The 24,743-nt window shown below is 40.7% G+C and overlaps 1 protein-coding gene and 1 long non-coding RNA gene across 2 annotated transcripts; one reads left to right on the forward strand and one right to left on the reverse strand.

The window, feature by feature from the left end:
• Positions 1 to 11,666: 11,666 nt before the first annotated feature.
• LOC148145092 (uncharacterized) lies at positions 11,667 to 20,522 on the forward strand. Its single transcript, XR_015750896.1, has 3 exons — positions 11,667 to 11,724; positions 13,227 to 13,339; positions 20,507 to 20,522. It is a non-coding gene; the product is annotated as an uncharacterized LOC148145092 (long non-coding RNA).
• LOC148145093 (pepsin A-like) lies at positions 13,768 to 22,954 on the reverse strand. The gene is made up of 9 exons (XM_087973510.1): positions 22,810 to 22,954; positions 22,550 to 22,712; positions 20,573 to 20,690; positions 18,179 to 18,297; positions 17,278 to 17,477; positions 15,704 to 15,823; positions 15,428 to 15,572; positions 14,610 to 14,708; positions 13,768 to 14,451 (listed from the first exon to the last, which is right to left on the reverse strand). Exons 1-9 carry the CDS (start codon positions 22,863 to 22,865, stop codon positions 14,305 to 14,307), a joined length of 1,167 nt encoding a protein of 388 aa, XP_087829636.1. The 5' UTR covers positions 22,866 to 22,954; the 3' UTR covers positions 13,768 to 14,304.
• Between the last annotated feature and the right edge of the window lie 1,789 nt (positions 22,955 to 24,743).

The following is a 24,743-nucleotide window of genomic DNA, read 5'->3' on the forward strand; positions in this document are numbered from 1 at the left end:
TCCCTATAGCTCAAATCCTCCAACCCAGGCAACATCCTTGTAAATATTTTCTGAACCCTTTCAAGTTTCACAACATCTTTCCAATGGGAAGGAGCTAATATGTTGTATCCAGTTGGCAAGCTCACTCGGAATCCCACTCGGATCTAACTTTACTAATTAATCTACCTTATTAAAGGCTTTCCAAAGTCCAAACTCAATCAAATTTGTGAGACACGATTTCCCTCACGCAAAACCATGCTGACTATCTCTAATCAGTCTGTACCTCTCCAAATGCATGTGAATCCTATCTTTCAGAATCTCCTCCATCAACTTATCCACTACCAATGTCAGACTTGCAACTCAATAATTCCCAAGCTTCTCCTTACAACCTTTCTTAAATAAAAGCACAACATTAACCACCCTCCAGTCATCCACCAGCTCACTCGTGGTTATAGACGATAGAAATGTTTATGCTGGAGGCTCCTCAATTTCCTCCCTAATTTATCACCTGAGATCCGCTTGATCAGGTCCTGGAGATTTATCCACCTTTATGTTTCTTAAGACCTCCAGCACATCCTCCTCTGTAATGTGAACTGTTTTCAAACATTAACATTTATTTCCCCAAAGTAAAAGCTGATGTGAAATATTCATGTAATATTTCTTCTATCTCCTGATGTTCAACACAAAGTCACAGTAGATAATTTGGAAGGCAATTGGAATAATGTCATTTAACGTAAGGGAATGGAATATAAAACAAGGGTTGGTTTGCTACAGTTGTATGGGGTGCTGGTGAGGCTCCTTCTGGAGTACTGTGTACAGTTTTGGTCTCCTTCTTTAAGAAAGGATGGCAATATGTTTGAAACAGTACAAAGTAGCTTCACTTCACTGATACTTGGAAGGTGGGGTGTTATCTTGTGAGAAAGCATTGAGTAGGCTGAGCCTGTATCCATTACAGTTTTGAAGAATGGGAGGTGATCTCAGTGAAGCATGGAATCTATCACAGTGCAGAAGCAGGCCATTCAGCCCATCGAGTCACCATTAACCCTCCAAAGAGCATCCCACCCAAACCCACCTTGCCTGCACACCAAGGGCAATTTAACACAGCCAATCCACCTAATCTCATCTTTGGACTGGGGGAGGAAACCCACACAGACATAAGTAGAGTGTGCAAACTCCACAGAGAGTTGCCCAAGGCTGGAATTGAGCCCATGTGTCTGGTTGTGAGGCAATAGTGCTAGCCACTGAGCCACTGTGCTGGCCCAGCAGGATCCTAAGTGCAGGTGATATGTTGGATGCTGAAAAGTTGACTCCCCTTTTGGAAGAATCGATCTCTGGGATAGGCTTGAAAATAAGGGTGGTTCAGTGGTTAGCACTGCTGCCTCACAGCACCAGGGTCCCAGGTTCAATTCCAGCCTTGAGTGACTGTCTGTGTGGAGTTTGCACATTCTCCCCGTGTCTGCATGGGTTTCCTCCGGATGCTCTGGTTTCCTCTCACAGTCCAAAGATGTGCAGGTCAGGTGAATTGGCCATACCAAATTGCCCATAGTGTTCAGTGTATTAATCAGAGGGAAATAGGTCTTGGTGGGTTACTCTTCAGAGGGTTGGTGTGGACTTGTTGGGCCGAAGGGCCTGTTTCCACACTGTAGGGAATCTAATCTAATTTAGAATGGAGATGAATAGGGACTTTTTCTCTCACTAGCTCATGAGTCTTTTGAACTGTTTTCAAAGGGGAGTGGTAGAGGCAGGATACTTTTATTGAATACTTTTAAGGCAAGAGTGGACAGATTCTTAACTAACAAAGAAGTCAAAGGTGACCCTGGTAGGTGGGAATATGGAGTTGTGGGCATAGTCAGACCAGCCAATGCGTGGCGGAGCAAGCTAAAGGGGCTGATTGGTCTCACTCCTGTGGTAGAATACAGCAGAAGGAGAAAACATCCCTCACCCACTCCCACGCCTGTGAGTCAAGAAATAAATGAGCATTCAAAGCAGCTGAATACTCTCTCTCTCTCTCTCTCTCTGCAAATTCCCTTCTGAATCTGAACGTAAGAAAGGAAAAACCACCTTCAGATGCTCTTGAAAAGTGAAACCTCGAACATTGTGCGAAAAGTTGAGAATTGGAATATTCATAAACTCAGGTTCTCCTCACAGTAATAAAGGGATTGGAAGGTCACTGAAGGAAAACTTCACATCAGCACTTATCATCTGTATGCTTATATTCAGGTTGAGTGATTGCATTCACAGGTGGCTATCAGATGTTAGCTTGCTTGATAACCTGTTGCTACCTTTTGCAATGTATAATATTTAACATACTATGTCTTGCTTCAATGCATATCTGTTGCATGCACTGACTTAACAATGGCACAGAAATAGTTCAGAGTATTGCGTAGGCAGAGAACCCGTTCTTAAAGCTTCTTTGATGTGAGGTGATGTATACATCCTGCATGTTACCAAAGTTGTTTTCCCCGAGTTACATTATTAGACTTTCACTGGAGTGGTGATACAAAATGTAATAAGAGAATAGACTAATGAAACAGTGCACCTGGTTTAGCCTATTCTAGCAGTTTGGGATGACACAGTGGCTCAGTGGTTAGCATTCCCGCCTCACAGCACCAGGGACCCGGGTTTGATTCCTGCCTCGGACGACTGTCTGTGTGAGATTTGCACATTCTCTCTGTGTCTGTGTGCGTTTCCACTTGGTGCTCCAGTTTTCTCCCACAGTCCAAAGATGTGCAGGTAAGGTAGATTGGCCATGCTAAATTGCCCACAGTGTTAGGTGCATTAGTCAGGGGTAAATACAGGATAGGGGAATGGGTCTGGGTGGGTTACTCTTCGGAAGGTCAGTGTGGACGTGTTGGGCCAAATGGCCTTATAATCTAAAACCTTGAAATCTTCAAGGTTAGATTAACTTTTAAAAATCCTGTGTGCAATCTCTTGGGCAATCATGTGGTATTTTATCCTTGAAATGTTCTTGTTATGCCTGGAGCAAGACTTTTGTGTCTATGTTCTCACAACCAAGTGTGGTGACTCAGCGCTGCATCTGAACAATATTCAGATTGGACTCAAAACACTAACTTTGTATCTCCCTCCACAGATCTGGCCCGGCCTGCGAAGATTCTCCAGAACTTTCTGTTTTCATCCTGTCTGTACAATGTCTACCAGTTGACTGCAACAAAGTCTTAAATTTAGAGCAAGGCTTCCCAATTAAATTGTGTGTATCTTGCCTGTACTGTATGAACTGATTATGAGGTTTCCTCGAGGTAAAGGAAGAGCAATCTTATTATATGACAATCTTGAGAGAAGATAATGAAGATGCAATGTCAAACATAAACATAAGCAAGTGATAAAGGTAGTTTCCAGTTCAAAAGGAAGATGAAAGATGTAAAGAGATATAGAAGCCCATAAGAAGTTATTACCAGTGTCACCAGTCTCTATTACCAGTGTCACCTTTATATTCTTTCCCTTGAGTCCTTTTATCAGCACTCTGGAGTTTAACTTATTACAAGCAGAAAATCCTTCAATTAATCCAATAACAAGCTCACTGCATACCAGTCTCTAAACCAGTCAGTCATCACCACTCTTTTGAACACAAACTCCTGCCTGCTGAAGTCAGGCAAGTAACCAAGATTGATATTTGAATGCACATGAATAGCTGTGACTGGACACATCTAGCATTGAACACCTTCTTAGACCGTGATGAGAAAGAAAGCCAATATTGTATCAATGGCAGAATAAGTTTCTATTCCTCTGGGAACCTGCGTAAGATTCAATGTTTTTAAATATAAAACCACTCACAAGGATGAATAACACCTTTCCTGGTCAGAAAGCAGAGAGGGGCAATGTAGAGCCACAGCAATTACAGCTGTCAAGACTACTTTGATTTAGGATTGCGGACTTAAAAATAGGAAAAGAAGATGCTCTAAATCAACAGACTGTAGAAGAAGGTGCTGCAGTTCTTTGGAATAAACAAATTACTGGAATTCATTGTGTGTTCTACCTACAAGGTGCTCTTATTCAAGCAATGGGGGAGAATGTTGAACACCTCTGCCCCATGGGTATGTGTCCAGGGACAGTTTTGCCCAGTGACAGATTTCTGATTGGTTTTGGAACCAGGACTATTTGTGCATGTTCAGGAGTACTCCGCTCAGTAAAACTTCTTGACTGGATTCTGGGTGAGTGGCTACAGTGTTGCTTTTGGACAATACAGCAGAAGCAAACAGGCTATGAAGGAGTCAACATCCCACCTCCCACCTCTGTGAGTTGAAAAATAAAAGAACATTCCAAGCAGCTGAATACTCTCTCTTGCTCTCTCTCTTGCGTGCTCTCTCTCTCTGCAAATCCCCTTCTGAAAGAAGAAAGGAATTGGAAGTTTTCCTTCAGTGACCTTCCAATTCCTTTCTTCAGAAATTCTGGAAAGGTGAAACCTTACCCTATGTGTGAAAAGTTGAGAATTGGAATATTCACGTCCTCAGGTCCTCCTCAAAGAAATAAAGAGGTTGGAAGGGCACTGAAGGGAAACATTGCATCAACACTTGTAATCTGGACTCATGCTAGAACTGTGCTTCGCTGATTAGATTAGATTCCCTACGGTGTGGAAACAGGCCCTTTGGCCCAACGGGTCCACACTGACTCTCTGAAGAGTAACCCAACCAGACCCATTTCCCTCTGACTAATGCACCTAACACTATGGGCAATTTAGATTAGATTAGATTAGATTAGATTACTTACTGTGAGGAAACAGGCCCTTCGACCCAACAAGTCCACACCGACCCGCCGAAGCGCATCCCTACATTTACCCCTTCACCTAACACTACGGGCAATTTAGCATGGCCAATTCATATGACCTGCACATCTTTGGACTGTGGGAGGAAACGAGCACCTGGAGGAAACCCACGCAGACTCAGGGAGAATGTGCAAACTCCACACAGACCTGGGACCCTGGTGCTGTGAGGCAGCAGTGCTAACCACTGAGCCACCGTGCTGCCCGAATATTTTTTGTTCCTTTCCCTCCTGTAATTTTTGTGCTTAGTCTTGTTTCTTTGTGCATCTATTTGTATGTGTGCTTTTCTTTTCTTACAAAGAGTAGAGTAAATTATAGGATGTTATAAGTTAGTAATTTGCATGTTATTTTTGTTATTGGTCAAAAACCATTTGTTCACAAGAAATAGTAGTTATTTTGTTCAGTATTCCATGGACCAGACCAGACCCCCTCCAAATATATTAAGAAGGTAGTCAAGACAGAAACTTTTTCTTATTTTAAAGGTAAATGTGAAGTGCTCTGTTATTGATGCAATTTGATTAGTTAAACATTAAGCAAAACACAATTTATTCAAACACAATAATTAGAATCCAACAAAAGAAAGAAGGCATTAAAATAATTTAACTCTATGAGAAAACTTAACAGAACACTGGATAGAAAAACTAGTATTAATTAACTATTCCGCGATAACAACATCCCATAAACACACCTTTGGCAAAAGACAAATTCAGAATACAGGTTGTCTCACATGCAACCCCAGTAGTGAGCAGGGAATCCTTGCTTATGGCTGAAAGTTAAATCTAAAATCACTGGTTCAGTGGGAGCTCGACCACACCCACTCAGGATGCTTCTATTGTTCAAATTTTAAAAAAAACACAAGGATTCACAGGTTGTTTTTCTTCTCATTGACTGCTCATCCCCTGTCCCCCAATCTCTTTCTAAAAGAAACCAGGACAAAGTACACCTCTTCAAGCCACAGTATCGTTACCAGTGCATTAACCTGATGAGCGTTTTTCTTTTAACCTGCATTAATCTGTAAGACAATTGAGAACATTGAGTAGTTTGATTAAATCTTTTTACTTTTGTACTGACTCTGGCAATAATGAGGCTTGATTTCCAGCACACTATCACAATGCTTCACAATGTTAGTGAGAACATGACAGGGCCATCTACAGAACTGGCATAGTTTTCTTTATTGATAGGAATACATGGTGTAGGAATTAAGATAGTCAATGACAAGTGAAGTATCAAAACATTGTAAAGAAATGTGAAAAGTAAAAATATTAATGATCATAATAAAATACTGCAGATGCTGAATAACTGAAACAATCATAGAAAATGCTAGAAAAAGTCAGCAAGTCTGACAGCATCTGTGCAGAGAGAAGCAGAGTTAATATTTTGAGTCTGATATAACTCTCATGCAGCACATGTAAGTTGTTGTGTTTGAAGGAGAGATCTTGATAGACATTTAACTAAGTGCATCTTCAACATATGCTTAAATGAAATCTGTAATAACTGTGCCCTAAGTCTCAAAGTGTCAGTTTTAAATCACTCCAAGAATTCAGAAAAGATTGACAAAGATGTTGCAGGGGTTGGAGGATTTCAGTGTAGAGAGAAGTAGAATAGGCTGGGGCATTTTTTTCCTTGAAGTGTCAGAGGCTGAGAGGTGATTTTATTGAAGTTTACAAAATCATAAGGAGCCTGGATAGGGTGAAGAGCCAAGGTATTTTCCCCAGGTTAGGGAAGTCCAAAACTAGAGAGTATGGATTTAACATTAGAGAGGAAAGATTTAAAATAGAGCTAAGGTACAACATTTTCACGCAGGGGGGTGGTGCATGCATGGAATGAACTGTTGGAGGAGGTGGTGGAAGCTGGTACATTTACAACATTTAAAAGACATCTGGATGGGTATATGAGCAGGAAGGGAGAAGAGGGATATAGTCTAAATGCTGGCAAATGGGGTTAGATTAATTTAGAAAATCTGTTTGACATGAACGAGTTGGACCGAAGGATGTATTTCTGTGCTGTATATCCCTGTGACTATGATTCTGACACAACACAGTTAACCTGATTAACAGTCACACCTGAGGAGCTACTGGTCACCTTTAATAATACAGGCATTGGTCTTACAGCTTACGTTTCTGTGGGATGCCTGACCCAAGAATTTTATTTTACATTGCCTGACTTCCTCCACTGAAAACACTTTAAATGGTTTCCCACCTGTCACTTGGCTGGGTCCCTTCTTTTAATGGTGGAGACAATGTGTTTTCTCTGCCTGGCTTCCCTTCCTTCTCCACTATTTCTCAACAGTACTTACTTTTCCAATATACCTGATCTACAAATGTTTCCAGACCCTGGTCTGCCTGAGGATATGTTAGCTCATAACTGTCATCTGGAATGGCTGCCTGCTTGTCCCCTGCTAATCCCTGCTCCTCAGCTAACTAGGAATTCCAAAGGTGCCTGGTCAGACCATTTCCTCAGGTAAAAGTTACCAGTATGTTTTAGCACGAACCAATATTCACTTAAAATAGCACCTTTTGCAGCACAATCTTTGATGTGGAAACCTTGTGAGTTGTTCCTGTCAGTCTAATCTCCCACAGAAGTGTGCATTGTGTTAGATCGGCCATGTTAACTGCTGTGCTGTTCGAAAGAAATAATTAAGGCATCCATCTCTCCTTCATGAAGTCTTGAATGAAATGGGTGAATCCAAATACTTCAGTGCTTAAGTCTGAATTTAGGGTGGTTTCCTAACCAGAGATATTGTTAATCGCACGGTGGTTAGCATTGCTGTCTCACAGCACCAGGACCCTAGGTTCAAGTCCAGCTTTGGGTGACTGTCTGTGCGGAGTTTGTATGTTCTCCCTGTGTCTAGGGAAGTCTCCAGTAGTTGCGCTGGTTTCCTTCCACAGTCCAAAGATCTTGTTGGATCGGCCATGCTAAGTTGCCCCACTGTATCCAAGGATGTGTGGGCTGTGTGGGTTAACCATAGTAAAGGGTTACAGGGATGAGCTGGGTCTGTGTGGAATGCTCTTCAGAGGGTCAGTGCAGACGCAATAGGTTGCATGGCCTCATTCTGCACTATAGGCAATCTCATGGGCACATTGGGCTTTTCTCTCCACACCTCAAATTGCTTCATCTTAAGTTTAGCTTCTCTTTCTGTTCCTGGAATTCTCTCTGTTTTTAAATTCCTACCTGATTTATTTTTATGTCTTCTGGTCATCCTCTCTCTTCTCCCTTCAGAATTCTCTTTCCACTTTTATTCTACATTGGAATTCCACTTTTGATCTCTGCTACTCCATATTAAATGTATCTGTTTCAGCACCCTCAATTTCCCCCTTGCCTATTTCACCAACTGTTTAGCAATTTCTGTTTTCCTGGCATTCAGGTGGAATACTCTCCTGCTTAGCAATAATGTTAAATCTTCCACGATGAGTCAAACTGCCATGGCTTCAGATGAAAGCCATACTTCTCAATGACACCCAAATGATTTGAAAATCAATGTTTCTTTCAGCTTCCTTCACATTTTACACCATAAACATAAATAGATCACATGTGCCACTATATGATTACCCTCCTGCCCCGTCCCAAGTCTCTGAGCATAAATACAAGTGATCTGAAGAGTTCACCTTTTTTCCAGAATGCACTTTCTTCAGACTTGGATGAGTCTTAGGTCACTTTGTTTAAGGGCAACTGACCCTGGTTCTGATCTGTAGGTCAATTCTCTGATGGACAATGGTTTACCTCTGCACTAAGCCTGCATTCTGACTCAAAGGTGAGGAGTGTAGATTGTGAACTGTGTTCATGTTTTTAACTGTCATACTCTCCTTGCGTTGCAATATCATTTGTAGAATTTCTGTGGTTCTGACAGTTAATCTGTCTGTGCCAAAGGTGTTGTGATAGTCTTCTGCTTCATCAGCCATAATAACCAGTCTGGTATGATCGTGATCTGGATAGCAAGCTTAGATTTAGGTTGATGTCCATTGACATAAATAAGTTCTAGACTCCTGGATCATTGGAAATGCCAATTCCCCACTGATATCTTTTCAAAAGGAGATTGCCTTACTGTGTTTAGATCCTTGCAAGTGCAATCTCCTCCTTTGCTGAAAATCTGTGCTAAGGCTAAACATAGAATATGATTTTGAAATATTAAGGTCTATCGCCTCCATGACGTCCAATCTTGAGATCTGTATACTCCTTCTCTAATCGTGAAGGTATTGGGAAGTATTTCAATGTGCTGATTAATCATTTAGAGTGAGATGGCTGGTGATAGTTTAACCTGAGGATCACCTCACTTCAAGTGAGGGCAGAGCTTAAGAAAAAGAGTCTTTCATGGTAACCTCAACAGAATGGAGCTCACACGGTTGGCCTTACTCTGCATGGCCAACCAGCCATTCAGCCATCAAAACTAACCAACCCTCAGCTTATAACTAGAAAGATATTTTAAATCTGTTGTATTTCAATACAGTTTAAAATCTACTGTTGTTTAAGTTTGTATTCTTATTTTCACCCAATGTTGTTTTATATTGAATAATTGTAGAGCTTGCTATGTTATGTACTTTGCTATGTTATATTTTCTTGTCACCCTATATTTTAAATTTGTTAATTTTTTAAATGCTGTACTGAATTCTTCAATAAGACTTTACATGATATTACTGGCTGTTCTATGGTCATTTAATATTTCAGAGTTTTCTAATTGTTTCTTTCTGTAGAGTTTATCGAGTTCTTCTGCCATTTCAGGGATATCCTGCCTTTTAAATGATCAAACTGGAGGTGATAAATGTCTTCTACAGTCTTCCCAACTTCTTCAGACAAGATGGCATTTTCTAGCTTACTTCTGGGTAAAATGAATGTTTTCCCTCAATGTAAAGCAGCAAGCACTTTCTTTGAGACAAATTGTGAGATTAAATTCTCCAACTGTGGCTTTTACAAATCTTCCAACAAAAATGGCAGACAAATCATCGATTACCATCCTTTTAAATCTTTAAGTTTTCCTGGTTTTTCAGTTTCTGCTCCAACAGGCCTGTGCTTTATTTGCTAATGTTCAGTTTAAGTTAAACCCAAGGACCTCACAAGTCTGTCGAGCTGTCAAAATTTATTTTCTATTCCTTTCACTTTTCCTTGTAGCTGCATCTCATGGCATCAGATATCAACGCTGGTGATGCTCCCTGCCAGGTGTAAGAAATCCCCTTTGCACAGCCTTGTCTTCCCCCTCAGATATTTGCATTGCTTTTCATAAAATTATTTCTTTCTCACTTGAGGTTCTCTAACATGACTTCTCACAATCTTCAGTTGCTCTTTAAAGGGATTCCTTTCTGACAGCCTCTGTATTTTTGAAGTGTTTCTGGCTTTTCTCTCTTTTCCTGCTCATGTTCCTGCCCTGGTGCTTCTAACCTCGTTTTCAATGAGGATTTGCCTTTGGAGTGCAGCAGTTGCTAGTTGCTGCTTCCACAACTGTTGTAGCCTCATTCTATCAACAATCCCATTTCAGCTGCTGACTGCTTGTCTGTGCCGTCTTAAAACAGTAATACTCTTAAAGTAATAAACCCAATTTCTCTCAAATTAAAAGATCAGGTTTAACATTTGCACAGTGACACTTTCTCAGAATCTGCTGCCAGACTTGCTGATCTTTTCCAGCAATATTTGTTTCTGATTTCCAACATCTGCAGTTCTTTCTGCTTTCAGAAGATCAGGTACCTACTCCACAAATCTGGATAAATATCATTTATTCATGTGGATCCACAACATTCCTAGGGTTGTTGGGTAATTTATCACCCTCTGTTGTTTTGCTATGAGTTTGTCTGTTTATTTAAGTTCAGACTAGACTTCAAGGAGTTTCTTCAAACAAATCTGCATGATATAAATGTTGACCATGTAGTGGCCATCTCTGTCCTCAAAGCACCTGTTCAAAGCATCACCATTATACTGCTCTCACTGTAATGTCACTGTATACCTCATCTGCAAATTCACAAGTCTGTCGAGCTGTCAAAATGGTTTTAAGGCAAAGATGGATAGATTTTTGAAAGGACCTAAGGGTTATGTAAGCGGGCGGGTAAGTGGTGCTGAGTCCATGAAAAGATCAGCCGTGATTTTATTGAATGGCAGAGCAAGCTTGATGGGCCAGAAGCCCATTCCTGCTGCAATTTCTTATGTTAATGTGTTTTTATCATTTTTATGATATAAACTGCATGATTAAAATATTTTTATACTTTATTTTAAATTTGGTTTGTGGCTCATGGGTTTTCTGCATGTCTGAGTTAATAATGAACTTTTAAGTATTTCTGTAACCATGTGGTTTCTTTTTAAGACAGTTTGTGCAAGCTACCTTTGCAGCATTAGTGGGTATTTTGTTCCTTTAGCCTGTTTTACAATTTGGTAAGGTCGACGTTTAGGTCTATTAGAAATTTCCAGGTTTAGTTTTTTTTTAAGTTTAGAGGAAATAGCCAGAGACTTTTCCCCAGGGCAGGATTGACTGGTACAAGAAGTTATAGTTTGAAGATATTAAGAGGAAAGTATAATGGAGACGTCAGAGGTAGGTTTTTCACACAGAGAGTTGTGAATGCATGGAATGCGTTACCAGCGGTGGTGGTGGAAGCAGAGTCATTGGGGACATTTAAGCTACTGCTGGACATGCACATGGATAGCAGTGAGTTGAGGGGTGAGTAGGTTGTTACTATATTTTACATTTTACATTAGGCACAATATCGTGGGCCAAAGGGCCTGTTCTGTGCTGAACTTTTCTATGTTCTATGAAATACACATAGCTCAGAGCTTTGCTTTGTTTTTGGCAGTGCAGTGAAGTGTGTAGATGTACAGAGCAGTCTTTCTGTGAAGGGAAGAATTTACCATAACCATCTGACCTTTTGAGTACAGAGTTAGTGACAGACCAAACCAGAAGCACTAGGATTAACAAAAACTGAAGAGGGTATTTGAAGCTCAGTACATTTAAGATCAGAAGTATGATTGGTCCAGGAAGAAGCTGACAGCATTCTGTAAGTTATGTAAGCCTACTAAGGTGTTAGGAAAATATTTCCTTTCTCTGGTTTGACTGCTGTATAAGGAGTGCTTTCGGATACTATACCAGGGATGCTGGTTTTGTTTAGAATTTTTAAGTTAGTGTTCTGGGATTAATAGATTTGCTGCTTGTTTGAAAATGTTTGAATCTGTAAATAGTTTGGTTTATTGTATTTTATCTTAATTTCTCTTGGTTGACAAACTTTTCTTTTGTTGTTACAACAAACTCTGTAACATCGTGTGCTTATGTTTCAGAGTCAGAACACCTCATTAAAATGAAAAGAAACGATAAATGATGTATCAAACCAGGTTTGAGTCTGGGATCTGGCTTGTCCAGTAATAACAAGAGCTGGGACCATAACAGGTTCAAAACCCTGCTGTGAAGCTGTGGTAAATGAAACAGTTTGGAAAACTCTAGGGAAATACACTGTTAATAATGCACTTTTAACAACAGAATACTATTTTGTCTTTGTAAAATAAAACACCCTAGTTTAAGCTCAGTCAGAGCGTTGTGTCCTCTTTTTAAGTGCATCAGATAATGAGAGATATTGAGGCTTTAGAAGGGGTACAGCAAAGACCTTAGATGCTGAGATTATGATTCCCTTCATGGGGTAACATACAATCAAGAGGCACAGATTCTGAACAAAACATCTCCCATTTAAGATGGATACGAGGAGAAGTATTCTCTCTGAGAGGGTTGTTAGTGTGTCAAATTCTCTATCCCAGACAGCACTGTCACTTGGATTAGTGAAATTGTTCAATAGGTTTCCGGCTAGGAACCCTCCAACCACAAGGGATGAACTCGGATTTCACCAGTTTCCTCATTTCCCCTCCCCCCACCCTGTCTCAGTCAAATCCATCAAATTCAGCACCGCCTTCCTAACCTGAGATCTTCTTCCCGACCTCTCCGCCACCACCCCAGTCTGACCTATCACCCTCACCTTGACCTCTTTCCACCTATCACATTTCCGACGCCCCTCCCCCAAGTCCCTCCTCCCTACCCTTTATCTTAGCCTGCTGGACAAACTTTCCTCATTCCTGAAGAAGGGCTTATGCCCGAAACGTCGATTCTCCTGTTCCCTGGATGCTGCCTGACCTGCTGCGCTTTTCCAGCAACACATTTCCAGCAATAGGTTTTTGAGACCATAATAAAGTTAGCCACGATCTTCTAGAAAGCAGAGCAGGCTTAACAGACTAAGAAATTCTATTCCTGTTTCTATTCCTTACATTCTGATTTATTAGCATCTCTGGCTCTGAAAAACTGATTCTACAAATGCGGAGCTACATTCACACAGAAGAGCTTTTAAAATGTGCAGCATTCTCATCAACTGTTTTGAAAGTCTCCAAAATGATAATTATGTTTCTTTCTTAGCTTGCATCTTCCAAATTTATTTTTGTATTTCACTCATTGATGTAGAATTGAGTTACATTGACAACTTTTTACTTCCTCCATTATTGTCCCTGTCTCTTCTTCAATCAGCGTATTCAATCAGTCTGGCTGTTACTTGTCCTGCCCTTCGATGCCTCAGATCCTCTATCGGAAATCCTAAATTGATATTGGCATTGCGAAACAGGAAATGTACATTCTCAAAAGTAAGTGATTAACTTTTTATCGGGAGACAGTGACTGGTGATCTGAAAACATAGGGTGATTTCTGCACAGAAATCTGGGGAGCGTTGCTGGCCATCTTAGATTTTCTAAACCAGGGTTCACGAAAAGTCAGCCTGAAGTGGAACTGTGAGTGCCAGCTTGAAAGATTGGGAATTTGCAATGAAATTATTCTGAGACATAAATGGAATCAGAACTAGTCCTCATCCGTCCAACTTTCTGTGCACAATCATTAACAAGACTGTCTCCCAAGATTTACAAATTTCTATTGGCATTTGATAAACTGTGAAATGAACCAATCATTACAGCAAACAACTCAAATGTGAAATGAATTCTGATGCCTGTGCATACAGACATAAAAGGAATAAGAGACAGAAAACTGGGAAATTGCATTTCATGATTTTATTATATCGTTTTAGAAGCTATTGTAATGACAAGATTCCAGAGAATAGAGCAGGCAGCTGTGTGATGTTAGGATCACATTTACACCAACTCAGATTTCGCTGCAGACAACGTCCACCTTCAACAGAAACATGCACATCTCTGGAGAGTATCACAGCTCCAAGAGTTTATCACAGCGAGTGTCAGAACCAAGAAAGAACCAAGTAAAAGTGCTACACAATCAAAGTGTGGGAATAGTGAGACTGTCTCTATGTTCTCATTTCTAAACCAGATCCAGTGTCCTTAGTCTGTTTCTTTAAAAACCCACCCTGACAAGGGATTTAATCACATTCATTTGTTGTAAGTTAATGTGGAGCACTGCTGAGCACAGTCCACAGGCTATTGCCAATGGTATAACTTTATTCAGAGCCATTCAAGAAATGAAGACTTGCTCCATTACTCTGTGCAGCCATGTGACAACTGCAGTGCTGGGGTACTATGTGATCACTGCATGTCAACTCAGAAATACCAATCAGGGTGTGTTTTTAATGAGAAAGTAAAGGAAGGAATTAAGCAGCCTTAGCCAAGCCCACACGGTTGTTCCCCACGTCGAAAATGGAATAATATTCCCCAATGAAAACATCTCCCAGAATCCAGAGGCTTCCACCAGAAACACCAAATCCACTCATGCAGCTTCTTTGGTTGTTGTAAGTGCTCTGTAAGGAAAACAAGCACAGTTAACACTGGCTCATATCATCATCACCTTTAGTGAGCATTACATTATTGAAGAGTATTGAATATATTCAATGCATTCCATTAAATCTTTTGAAATTTTAGGTATATTCTAGCACAGTATAGTTGTCCAAAAACATACCTGCAAAGTGTAGGCTTGTGGGGGAAGAGGGAAGTCAACTCCATTGATTGTGAAGACCACATTGGGCATGTTGTACAGATTGTTACAGTTTATGGTGTCCTGCAAGGAAACAGAGACAGTATTCAGTCACTGTGTCCATGTAAGGATTTATAAAAAAAAAATCATGGCGCATTAACATAACTCTAACATCATTTCAGAACGCAATTATGTGTCGCAATCTGAATGCACAAATAAAAGTGAAAGATTAATGAAAGGAATGACAGTTTTGAGGATGTAATTTACTTCCTTTTAGGATTAACTATTAATATTTCTGAATATTTGTTGAAGAGTTACTGGACTCAAAATGTTATCACTGCTTTCTCCCCACAGATGCTTCCAGACCTGCTGAGTTTCACCAGCAATTTCAGTTTTGTTTTGAATATTTGTGGTCATCTTAACTTTAAAGTGAGAACTGTTTTTTGGATTAAACGTTTTTTCCTTCTAAAGCTGCACTCTATTTCAGAAGAAACTTCTGTCCGAGAATGTGCAGTTTCAAAAATGTAAAGTCTCTTTACCTGAATATTACTGCAAATACTGATGTATTTTGCATAATTTCTGAAGGTGTATGCTGACTATAGTGACTATTGTCACATCTTTATTAGAATTCAACATGTACTTCCAATAATTGCATCTTTGTCCCTCCACCCAAGCTGCTAGAAACTGATAGGCTTTTGTTGAGCAAATTGTCAATGAGAATTTGCAACATTTTTGCAAATATATTCATCTGCACTTTGTAATAACCTAAATGTTAGAAGTGCATTAAAACATGCCATCTCTACCTGGCCATAGTAACTTGGAATTGCTCCAATGTACTGCTGAATGGTGTTGATGGGTGTGCTGGGACCAACAAGGAGAGAAGTGCCAGTGTCAACAATGGCTGGACAACCTCCACTGCAGGCCACAACCTGCCCATTGATTGTCACCCTGAGGGAGAGAAATGAATCAAGAGTTAACGAACATTCAAAAGCTCCCAAACTGATTGGGCTAAATGAACAATACAAAATTGAGCCAGTTCAAAGTATCGATCCGAGTTGTGGATGGGGGTAATCCCTTACCGGTCAATGAGGATTTGCCAGTAGGCCTCACGAGTGACGGGAACCCAGTGAATTTGACCTGTGTAGTGACTTGAGTCAATTCCACCAAACACAATTTCACTTCCAGATGCACCGTCCTGTCTGTAAAACATAGAAGAGTCAGAAGCAAGCTGAGAAGCAAAGAAAAACATCATTGCCATCAGCATATTTTTGGTTTAGAGAACTAGTACTTGGTGCTGAGACTCCCTGTGTTGTGTCAACGTCATTTTCAGAAATCCCTCGTCAAAAGTCATTGAGTATAAGCTTACCATAAGTTCTCTGGGCAACACTAACAAATCCATCAGATACTAACTGCTCAAGTTGAACAACTATGTCTTTTCAATCAATTAAACAGGTTATAATCTGTGCTCTGTTCGATTTTATTGCTTTCAATTCAGAATTGAGTTGATGACGCCAGAGAAAAGATTCAAAGTTGAAATCAACTCACTTTGAAAGAATGAATTTGAATTGATGCATTAATTTCACATCATCAAGATAGCTGTAAATGCCCCACAATCAATTCATTTGTTTGAGTAGTGTTAGGTGAAGGGGTAAATGTAGGGGAATGGGTTTGGGTGGGTTACGCTTTGGCGGGTCGGTGTGGACCTGTTGGGCCGAAGGGCCTGTTTCCAAACTGTAAGTAATCTAATCTAAAAAAAAGTGTCTTTAATATTGCAGACAAACCTAGCAAGACTTGTAATCAGCAGCTGTAGGAACTCAGTAGAAATAGAGCATGTACTTTATTTTCTGAAACAAAAAATATTTCAATCTCAGCCTTAAGTTTTTTCAACAATGGAGCATTCTCAACTGTCATGTGTGCAGATGCAAAATGTTCAGATGTTCTGATTTGATACAATCCTCAACATTTCAGCCAAAATGACAGCCCATTAACCCTTGGATCGTGCCACTGTGTTCTAGATTGCACAGCTCAGAGGGTAACTTACTAACAGTTTCTACCCGGCTATATGCCTTGTGAATCTTTCGAGAAATTCAACCTTGGAGAAATACAGAGGTGATACTCCATTTTCCAGGCATGCAGTGTAAGTTTTAATTCGACTGCACTTAAAGCATCTATTCCAATGTTTGCAACTGCCAACCAAAGTTTCAGTCTTTCTCTCTCAGTCACTCTCTCTCTAAGTGACCACGCCTCTATTTAATTAATCATAGGGAGTAGTGACAAGCGACAGTTCATTGAACATCAAAGAGATCACCTCTCCGTCTTCTGAATTCCATGGAATATAGAATGGATTTACTGAGCTGAGTGAACCTTTGATCAACTGCACATTGGGAACCAAAAAGCACATAGGTCTTCCATGTATGAGGTATTGTACCACACTATAGAATTGACTCTCACATGTTACTCAAATTCACCATTGAGTTTGATTTCATGACATCCCAACACAGGAAAAAGGATATTCACAGTTCAGGCAAGATAAGTATTTTGAGTGAAACATTCACCGGTCTGAACGGACTACACCCTCTCCAATGCCAATGAAAATATCCACTTCATGCTTCATTCAGGGGCAAACAGTAAGGACCATGTGAGAAGTGCTTACCTGGACAGGTAGACAGAAAAGAGAGGCTCATCCACCAGATGCTGAGACATTAAGTTCTCAAACACAGTTGTAGCTCCTGATGCTGCAAGAGATGGGTAGCCCATTCCCAGAATTCCGTCAAACTTAACGTAGGAAAAGAAGCCACCGGGTTCACTAGTGCTGAGACCAAATTCCTGATTGCGGATATTGATGTTTGAAATCTAGGAAGATAAGGTCAAGTGAGTAAACCTGAAGAATTCAGCAAAACATTGTCTTGTGAATTAAACTTTCCCCATAAATTTTTGCAACATTTCTTGTCAAGTAGGCTTCTCAACACCCACACAGCTAATAATGAACACCAATGAGATAAATTGACAATAAAACCTTTTTAAGCAATCCAGGCTTGTGGATACATTTTGGAAAAAAAATGAAGGAGAAAATCTAAGTCCCTGCTTGAATAGTAGCTTGTGGTTATTTCCATTCAGTTCACTGGGAACCAAGAAAACTCCAGTACACTCAGTCTGCATTATTTGTACAACTGTGTTTGATCTCACAAGCTTTGGATTCAGAGTGTTACTGCTTTGCTACAGCAGATACCCAAAACATGTGATATTTTATATCCAACACAATAGACATAAGGATGTGAATTGGCCCGATTGGCTGGGAATGTAGGAAACACCTTTGTCAAATTTCTAATGGGAAGGCTTCAGACAAGAATTATTTCAAATCATTATCTTGCAAGTTGGCACGCACTCTGCAACTTTCTCATTACGAATCCACACAATGTCTTGGCTTCTAATTGAAACAACACGTTAGTTGGACTGCAAGAATTTAATGTCTGCACTTTCTAGATGCAACATTAGACACTAATTATCAGTGTTGTGTCATTTGATTTATTTGATGAAGTTCACAATTGACTTACTCTGACAGTGTCATATCCCAATATTCCATTCATGGCGCCTGTTCCATACTGGATAGATACATCCTGGTTGTTTGAATGGTATGTTGAAGATGCACTGGGATTGAATCTGTGATGCATTGCTGTAATGGAACATACATGTCATGATATTAATAAGAAATGTTTGAGCAATTAATCGAACACAGGAAGAGAGATTTGTGTGAATAAAATCATCTATTACTTCACATTTGAAAAATGTTTCAGTTTTGACTAAGAATCCTTTCCAAATTCCTGAACCTTCCTACATGTTTACCTGTTGCCTTTCCTTTCAGGAGAAATCCTGAAAGGCATTTTGTGTTCATGTGTGATGAGGTTCTCTGAGCAGGACATAACGCTTGCTTGTGTACATTCGCCCACATATATACATTCTGGTGCACTGGGGGAATGCCCTTCAGTTAGCATCCTCATTGATGTTGCTTAAAAATACAATAATCAAACACACTTAGACACCAGAATTCTTCCAGGGTGGAACAATGTTTGGTCAAAAGCTGGGGATATTCACTTGAGCATTGAGGGAAATTGAGGATGTTGTGAAACTTGAAAGGATTCAGAAAAGATTTGCAAGGATGTTGCCAGGGTGGGAGAAATTGAGCTATAGGGAGAGGTGGAATAGGCTGGGGCTGTTTTCCCTGGAGCATCAGAGGCTGGGGGCTGTCCTTACAGAGGTTTATAAAATCATGAGGGGCATGGATAGGATAAGCAGACAAGGTCTTTTGCTTGGGGTGGGGAAGTCCAGAACTACAGAGCATAGATTTAGGGTGAGAGGGGAAAGATATAAAAGGGACCGAAGGGACAACTTTTTCACGCCGAGAATGGTGCATGTATGGAATGAGCTGCCAGAGGAAGTGGTGGAGGCTCGTACACTTACAGCATTTAAGAGACATCTGGATGGGTATATGAATCGTAAGGGTTTGGAGGTGGTTGGGTCAAGTGCTGGCAAATGGGACTAGATTGGGTTAGTATATCTGGGTGGCATGGACGAGTTGGATCAAACAGTCTGTTTCTGTGCTGTACATCTCTGTGACTGTATGAGTAACTGAAGAAGATTAGAATTTCTTGTGATGTTTTAGACAAGTAATTCGAGCAAAGCTTTTGCCATCAGCTAATCAGATAAGGGGCAGGATTGAGGGATTTGAGCAAGAGATGCAAAAGGACATCAGGAGGTACTTTTCTTTCTGCAAGTGGTACTGACCTGGCAGTTGCTGCCTACGAGGGTGACAGTCATCAAACTGATCAATTACTTAAAAAGAAATTTGATGGGATTCCGAGGGAATTAACCAGTGGAGCTGTGGTCCTGAAGGCGGGAATGACACTGACATTACAGAGACCAACATGAATTTGAAAGACTGAAAGTTTTTAAGACCATAAGACCATAAGACATAGGAGTGGAAGTAAGGCCATTCGGCCCATCGAGTCCACGCCGCCATTCAATCATGGCTGATGCGCATTTCAGCTCCACTTACCAGCATTCTCCCCGTAGCCCTTAATTCCTCTAGACAACAAGAATCTATCAATCTCAGCCTTGAAGACATTTAGCGTCCCGGCTTCCACTGCACTCCGTGGCAATGAATTCCACAGGCCCACCACTCTCTGGCTGAAGAAATGTTTTCTGAGATTCCAGGACATAGTGTCAAGAAGAATTCACCTTCATATGACACTTTTAATTTGTTTCGTTTATTTATAACATTGAAGAGACTTTCTACATTCTTTCAGCCTTTCAATCTGATTTGTCATTTCAAACACAGCACTATCTTTTGCTGCAATGTTCCTGCCCATCTATCTCTTTGTCTTCTATCCTTGCCTCATTTCTGAACATTGGACCATACACATCTATTGGATTGTTCCTGCTAATAGGCAAAGTTCCTGCTAATTGCCTTCTGCAGGATGGCTGAGCAGGAAGGTCTTCAGCTCTTACCACTTACTATCAGGTGTATCATATTTCCAGGTTGGCAGTCAACCTGTTTCTCTGTGTGATAGATGTACGTTCCATAGCCAGCAATTTCTCATGTGGAATCAACCTTGGAGTTTCCGTCCCACATGAAGTGAAGATATATGAAAGCAGCAAGACCTCTTACCTTGGAGTACAAACTGGTAATTATTTTAAGTTAATGTTAAGTTTTTAGAGTAGGTTCACTCAAATGTTTGTCCATTTCCAGAGGAAGACGTTGCTAAAACCATCAAGAAATTAGCGTTCGAATAAATTTCTTTCCAAGCCTTTTGATGGTTTACAAAGCTCATAGCTAAGCTACAAATACTCAAGAAATATCATTCTCTTTCAATCTTGTTCTACAGCTGAATTCAACAAGAAGTGTGGTCATGTAGAGAAACATGTTTAAATCGGCAGTAACATTTACTCACTGCATGACTGTTCAGAGCAGTAAACTGAAGGAACCCAGAGGTTGGATGAGCCTGTGTCAAAGATGACGGTGAAACTCTGTGGTGGATTCCCAATGCTGATTGCTCCATAGTATGACAACTGTCAGCAAGAACGAGAAGAGCACAACTTATCAACTGGGAATATAGTGAGCAACGCGTGTTATTCATCTTGTTATATTCTATACCCTTTAACAAAGGTAAATCCCCCCATAACCACTTTATGAAATAAATGACATAGAAGCAGTCAAGTTCGTTTGGAAGAATAAGTGATCTTTCTGTTCTGTTGTTTTGTTGAGTAATATATCCCATTGCTAAGATAATGTTACATTTCAATTTTCACCCTTTTGATCTCAAATCATATCTCAAATCCAACTGTTGTTAAAAATAATGCCAAACTGTTATACTAGACCAGCCAGCAGCCCTACCGCAGTTAGTTAAGTGCGCACTGTAATATCAACCATTGGTGAGAACAGGCGTCATCAGTAACTTCTTACACTGCAACAGAAACTTTGACTTTAGATTGGATTTGGTATTCTGCATCAAGCTCCATACAATCAGAGAATAGTTACAAGCAAAGCAGAAGGCCATTCATTGCAGCATGTCTTGCTGACTCACTGCAACAGCAACTCATTCAGTCCTCCTCCACTATCTTCCCCCACAATCCTGTAAGCATTTTTATTCAATTAATTCTCCAGTTTCATTTTGAAAGCTACAATTGAAGTAGCCCCATCCACCGTGTTAAGCAGTGCATTGTAGATCCTCGTCAGTAGCTGTGCTCAATTGTTTTTCCTCAAACTCCATTTCTTCCTTTCCTAATCACCGTTCCTCCAATGGGGATCTTCCATTCTGTCCACACTATCCTGATCCTTCATGATTCAGAATCTTCCAACAAACTTCCTTTTGACTCAAACTTCGTCACACAGAACAGCCCCAGCTTCCATCCGTGTGAACTATCCCTGTGACTGGGATTCCTGGTCACCTCCGAACCCATTCTCGTAAATCTTTTCTGGACCTTCTCTAATGCGTCATTCCTTAAATGTTGTGTTTGGAATGGACATAATGCTCTAGTTCAGGCTGAATCAGTGTTTTACACAATAACTTCCTTGCACCTATGTTCTGTGCAATTATTTATAAAGCCCATGTACCTTATTAATTAATTAGTTCTGCCACCTTCAAACAATTTGTGCATGTGTACAATAAGATCTCTTAACTCCTGTACCCTCTTTACTTCATATTGTCTCTCTGCCCTTTCTACTGCAATGTATAACTTCACACAACTATGGTAAATTTCATCTGATAAGTGTTTGCCTAATCCAGCGAACTATCTCTGTCCTCTTCATTTTGACTACTACATTTCTCACAGTTCACATTACTTCTGAATTTTGTTTCACCTGCAAAGTTTGACACTGTGCCCTGCATATCCAAGTACCGATCATTGAAATAGACCAAGATCTTTAAATATTGATCCCAGGGGAAACCAATCTTATACCTTTTTCCAGACTGAAAAAGATAACTTCTCATCGCAACACTTCACTACTTGTCACTCAGTCAACTTTATATCCAGAGTGTTAATTTCATTCAACAGGTTTTAACTGTATTGGAAAGCTTGGTATATGGCATTTGGTCAAATGATTTTAGGTCATCCACACATTATGACAACCTGTTATTTGAAAAAAAAATCAATCAATTTACAATTTCCCGAATTAATCCATATTTCTCCGAGAGATTTTCAGCATATGACAACAGCCCACACTTGATAGCTAAATCCCACCGTTGCGGTTTTGTGCTGTTAATTATAACAGGTTAAAGAACAACATCATGTTTTCCAAAAGCACAGTTTATCTACTGAATTGTTATCACTGATTAACAACAAGCCTCATGGAGGATGAAAATATATGCAGAGGCTTCAACAAATATAGTTTATGATGTATTCTTCATTTTTGTTGATGGGTGACTTACATCCAGGTAGTTAATCATTGGTTCCGTTGTATCCAGAGATTGGGTGCAGTAGGGCACTTGAAATTTTGAGCAGGGATCATATGGATGTTTCATCAGGAATTCTTCCAGCAGCCCTTTCTCCTGGAGGACATCACGGGCAGATTTGCCCTTAATCAAAGGCATCCTGCCAAGAAAAGAACAAAAGTTATAAATTTTGTCATGTCTTATTCTTCCTCGCTGTCTGTTTATTCATTCTTTCTCGTCGATTGACGACGTCTGACCTGATCACACATTCCGAGAGCTGGACACAAGCGAGGGCGACAAGTAGCCACTTCATGTTGCCAGTTGAGTTGGTTCAGAGACTCGTCAGAATCTGAAGTGTTGTGTCTGAGCAGCAACATTTATACTGACTGTAATCATACCTTTCCATTGTCACGAGGCCTCCGATACGATCATTCAATATGAGAAGTAAATATTAATGTGGTCATGATTGTTTTATCTCAAATGTAATCTCTCATTAATTAAGGGCACTCATTGACCTCAGCCATAGTCAATTGCGAAAGTTTGGATTTAAAGCAAAGCTTATTTAGTGTTCTGCAATTAATGCCTTATCACTGATAATGTAACAATAAATAAATTTCAAATCAGTTTCAGTCCAATGGTGTTCGAGCTAACAAAATTGCAATCTCACAAGTTCCATATTTTTCGCATCTGATGGAGCACATGGCCATGACCTATGGGTACTGTAAAGTCCTTCAAGGGCAATGGCATCGTCAGAAATAGCCACAGTGCAAGTTGAGGCCATCTGCTATCACAATATTGTGCATGTGAAGTGCATGGATTGTCCAACTGTGCAGGGTGCAAATCCTGGTCTCAAGCAAACTTAACCTCTGCAGATTGAAGATAGTCATTTCTGTGAACCAGATGGAATTTTAAAAGTTGAAAATCTGTGAGCCACAAATCACAAAGATAATATAAGATTTCCTCAGGTACACAAAGGTGTGGAACTGATTTCCTTTCAACTTGAACTTTATGTGTACCATGTCTTCCTGGGTGGTTTGGGACGGTGGGGAGAAGGTCTCGTTTCTCATTCTCCTAACATGATCCTGACTGGTTCTGCATTCATTGGAATAAAGTCCTTCATCAAACATCCATGCAGATGCATCCCATGGTCTTTCTTCTTGGAGTAATCCATGTCCCATTGTATGGAGAACGATGCTAAACAGTCATTTGTGAGTGATGCGAATGGTGACTGCTCACATTGCAAACGACCAGTTTTCTTTCAGATAATCTCCTCACCGGTGCATTGCAAACTACAGCAGGGGCTGTTGTTGGCGTGGCTGCAATGTAACAAGGGCACAGACAAATGGAAGGAGAACACAGATGTTCCAGCAAGTCTGGGAGCAGCAGCAACTTCTAGTAGTTGCTGAACAGCTTCCACAGGAAGAGGCCACTGCTGAAGCTCCCCTCAGGATGTGCAGGGGGTACAGGAGGCCCAGAGTCTTTAGTTCTTAATGCCATTTCCTCTGGATGTGTGAAGTGCAAGGTCATCTCAGGTAGAGAGAATCCCAAAACACTGTCACAGAACCATTCCAACTGCTGGATCATGGCCAGTGACATGGAAGGGATAGGTGGCCACCTTATTTCAGTGTTTCTAAAGGTGACAGCTGCGGCAAACGTTAATGCTACTGGCTGTTTCCATGAAACTACTCAGAACCTCATGGGGTGGCACCATCACTCAGTGGTTAGTACTGCTTGCTTGCAGTGCCAGGGACCTGGGTTCGATTCCGACCTTGGGTGACTGTCTCTGTGGAGATTCCATGTTGTCCTCCTGCCTTTGTGGGGTTCCACCAGGTGCTCCGGTTTCCTCCCACTGTCCAAAGATGTGCAGGTTAGGTGCATTGGCCTGCAAAATTGCGTGTAGTGTCCAGGGATGTGCAGGCTAGGTGAGTTAGCCATGGCAAATGCAGGGTTACAGGGTTAGGGTGGGGTGCTCTTTAGAGGATCAGTGTAGACCTGGTGGGTCAAATGGCCTCTTTCCACACTGCATGGATTCTATGATTCTATGCCATACAAGGATGGCTGCTGGGACACAAGAGATACTCTCTGCAACCATGGTTGATGACTCCAATCCTGAGGTTGAGGTTGATACAATGCAGCCCAATCTTTGACCAGGGCAATTGTGGAGCAGGTGAGAGCAGGACTCTTGAAGGTA

Source organism: Chiloscyllium plagiosum, unplaced genomic scaffold (assembly GCF_037043375.1).
Source record: "Chiloscyllium plagiosum isolate Xiang-an unplaced genomic scaffold, Cpla_swu_hap1 HiC_scaffold_26, whole genome shotgun sequence".
Lineage (NCBI taxonomy): Eukaryota > Metazoa > Chordata > Chondrichthyes > Orectolobiformes > Hemiscylliidae > Chiloscyllium > Chiloscyllium plagiosum.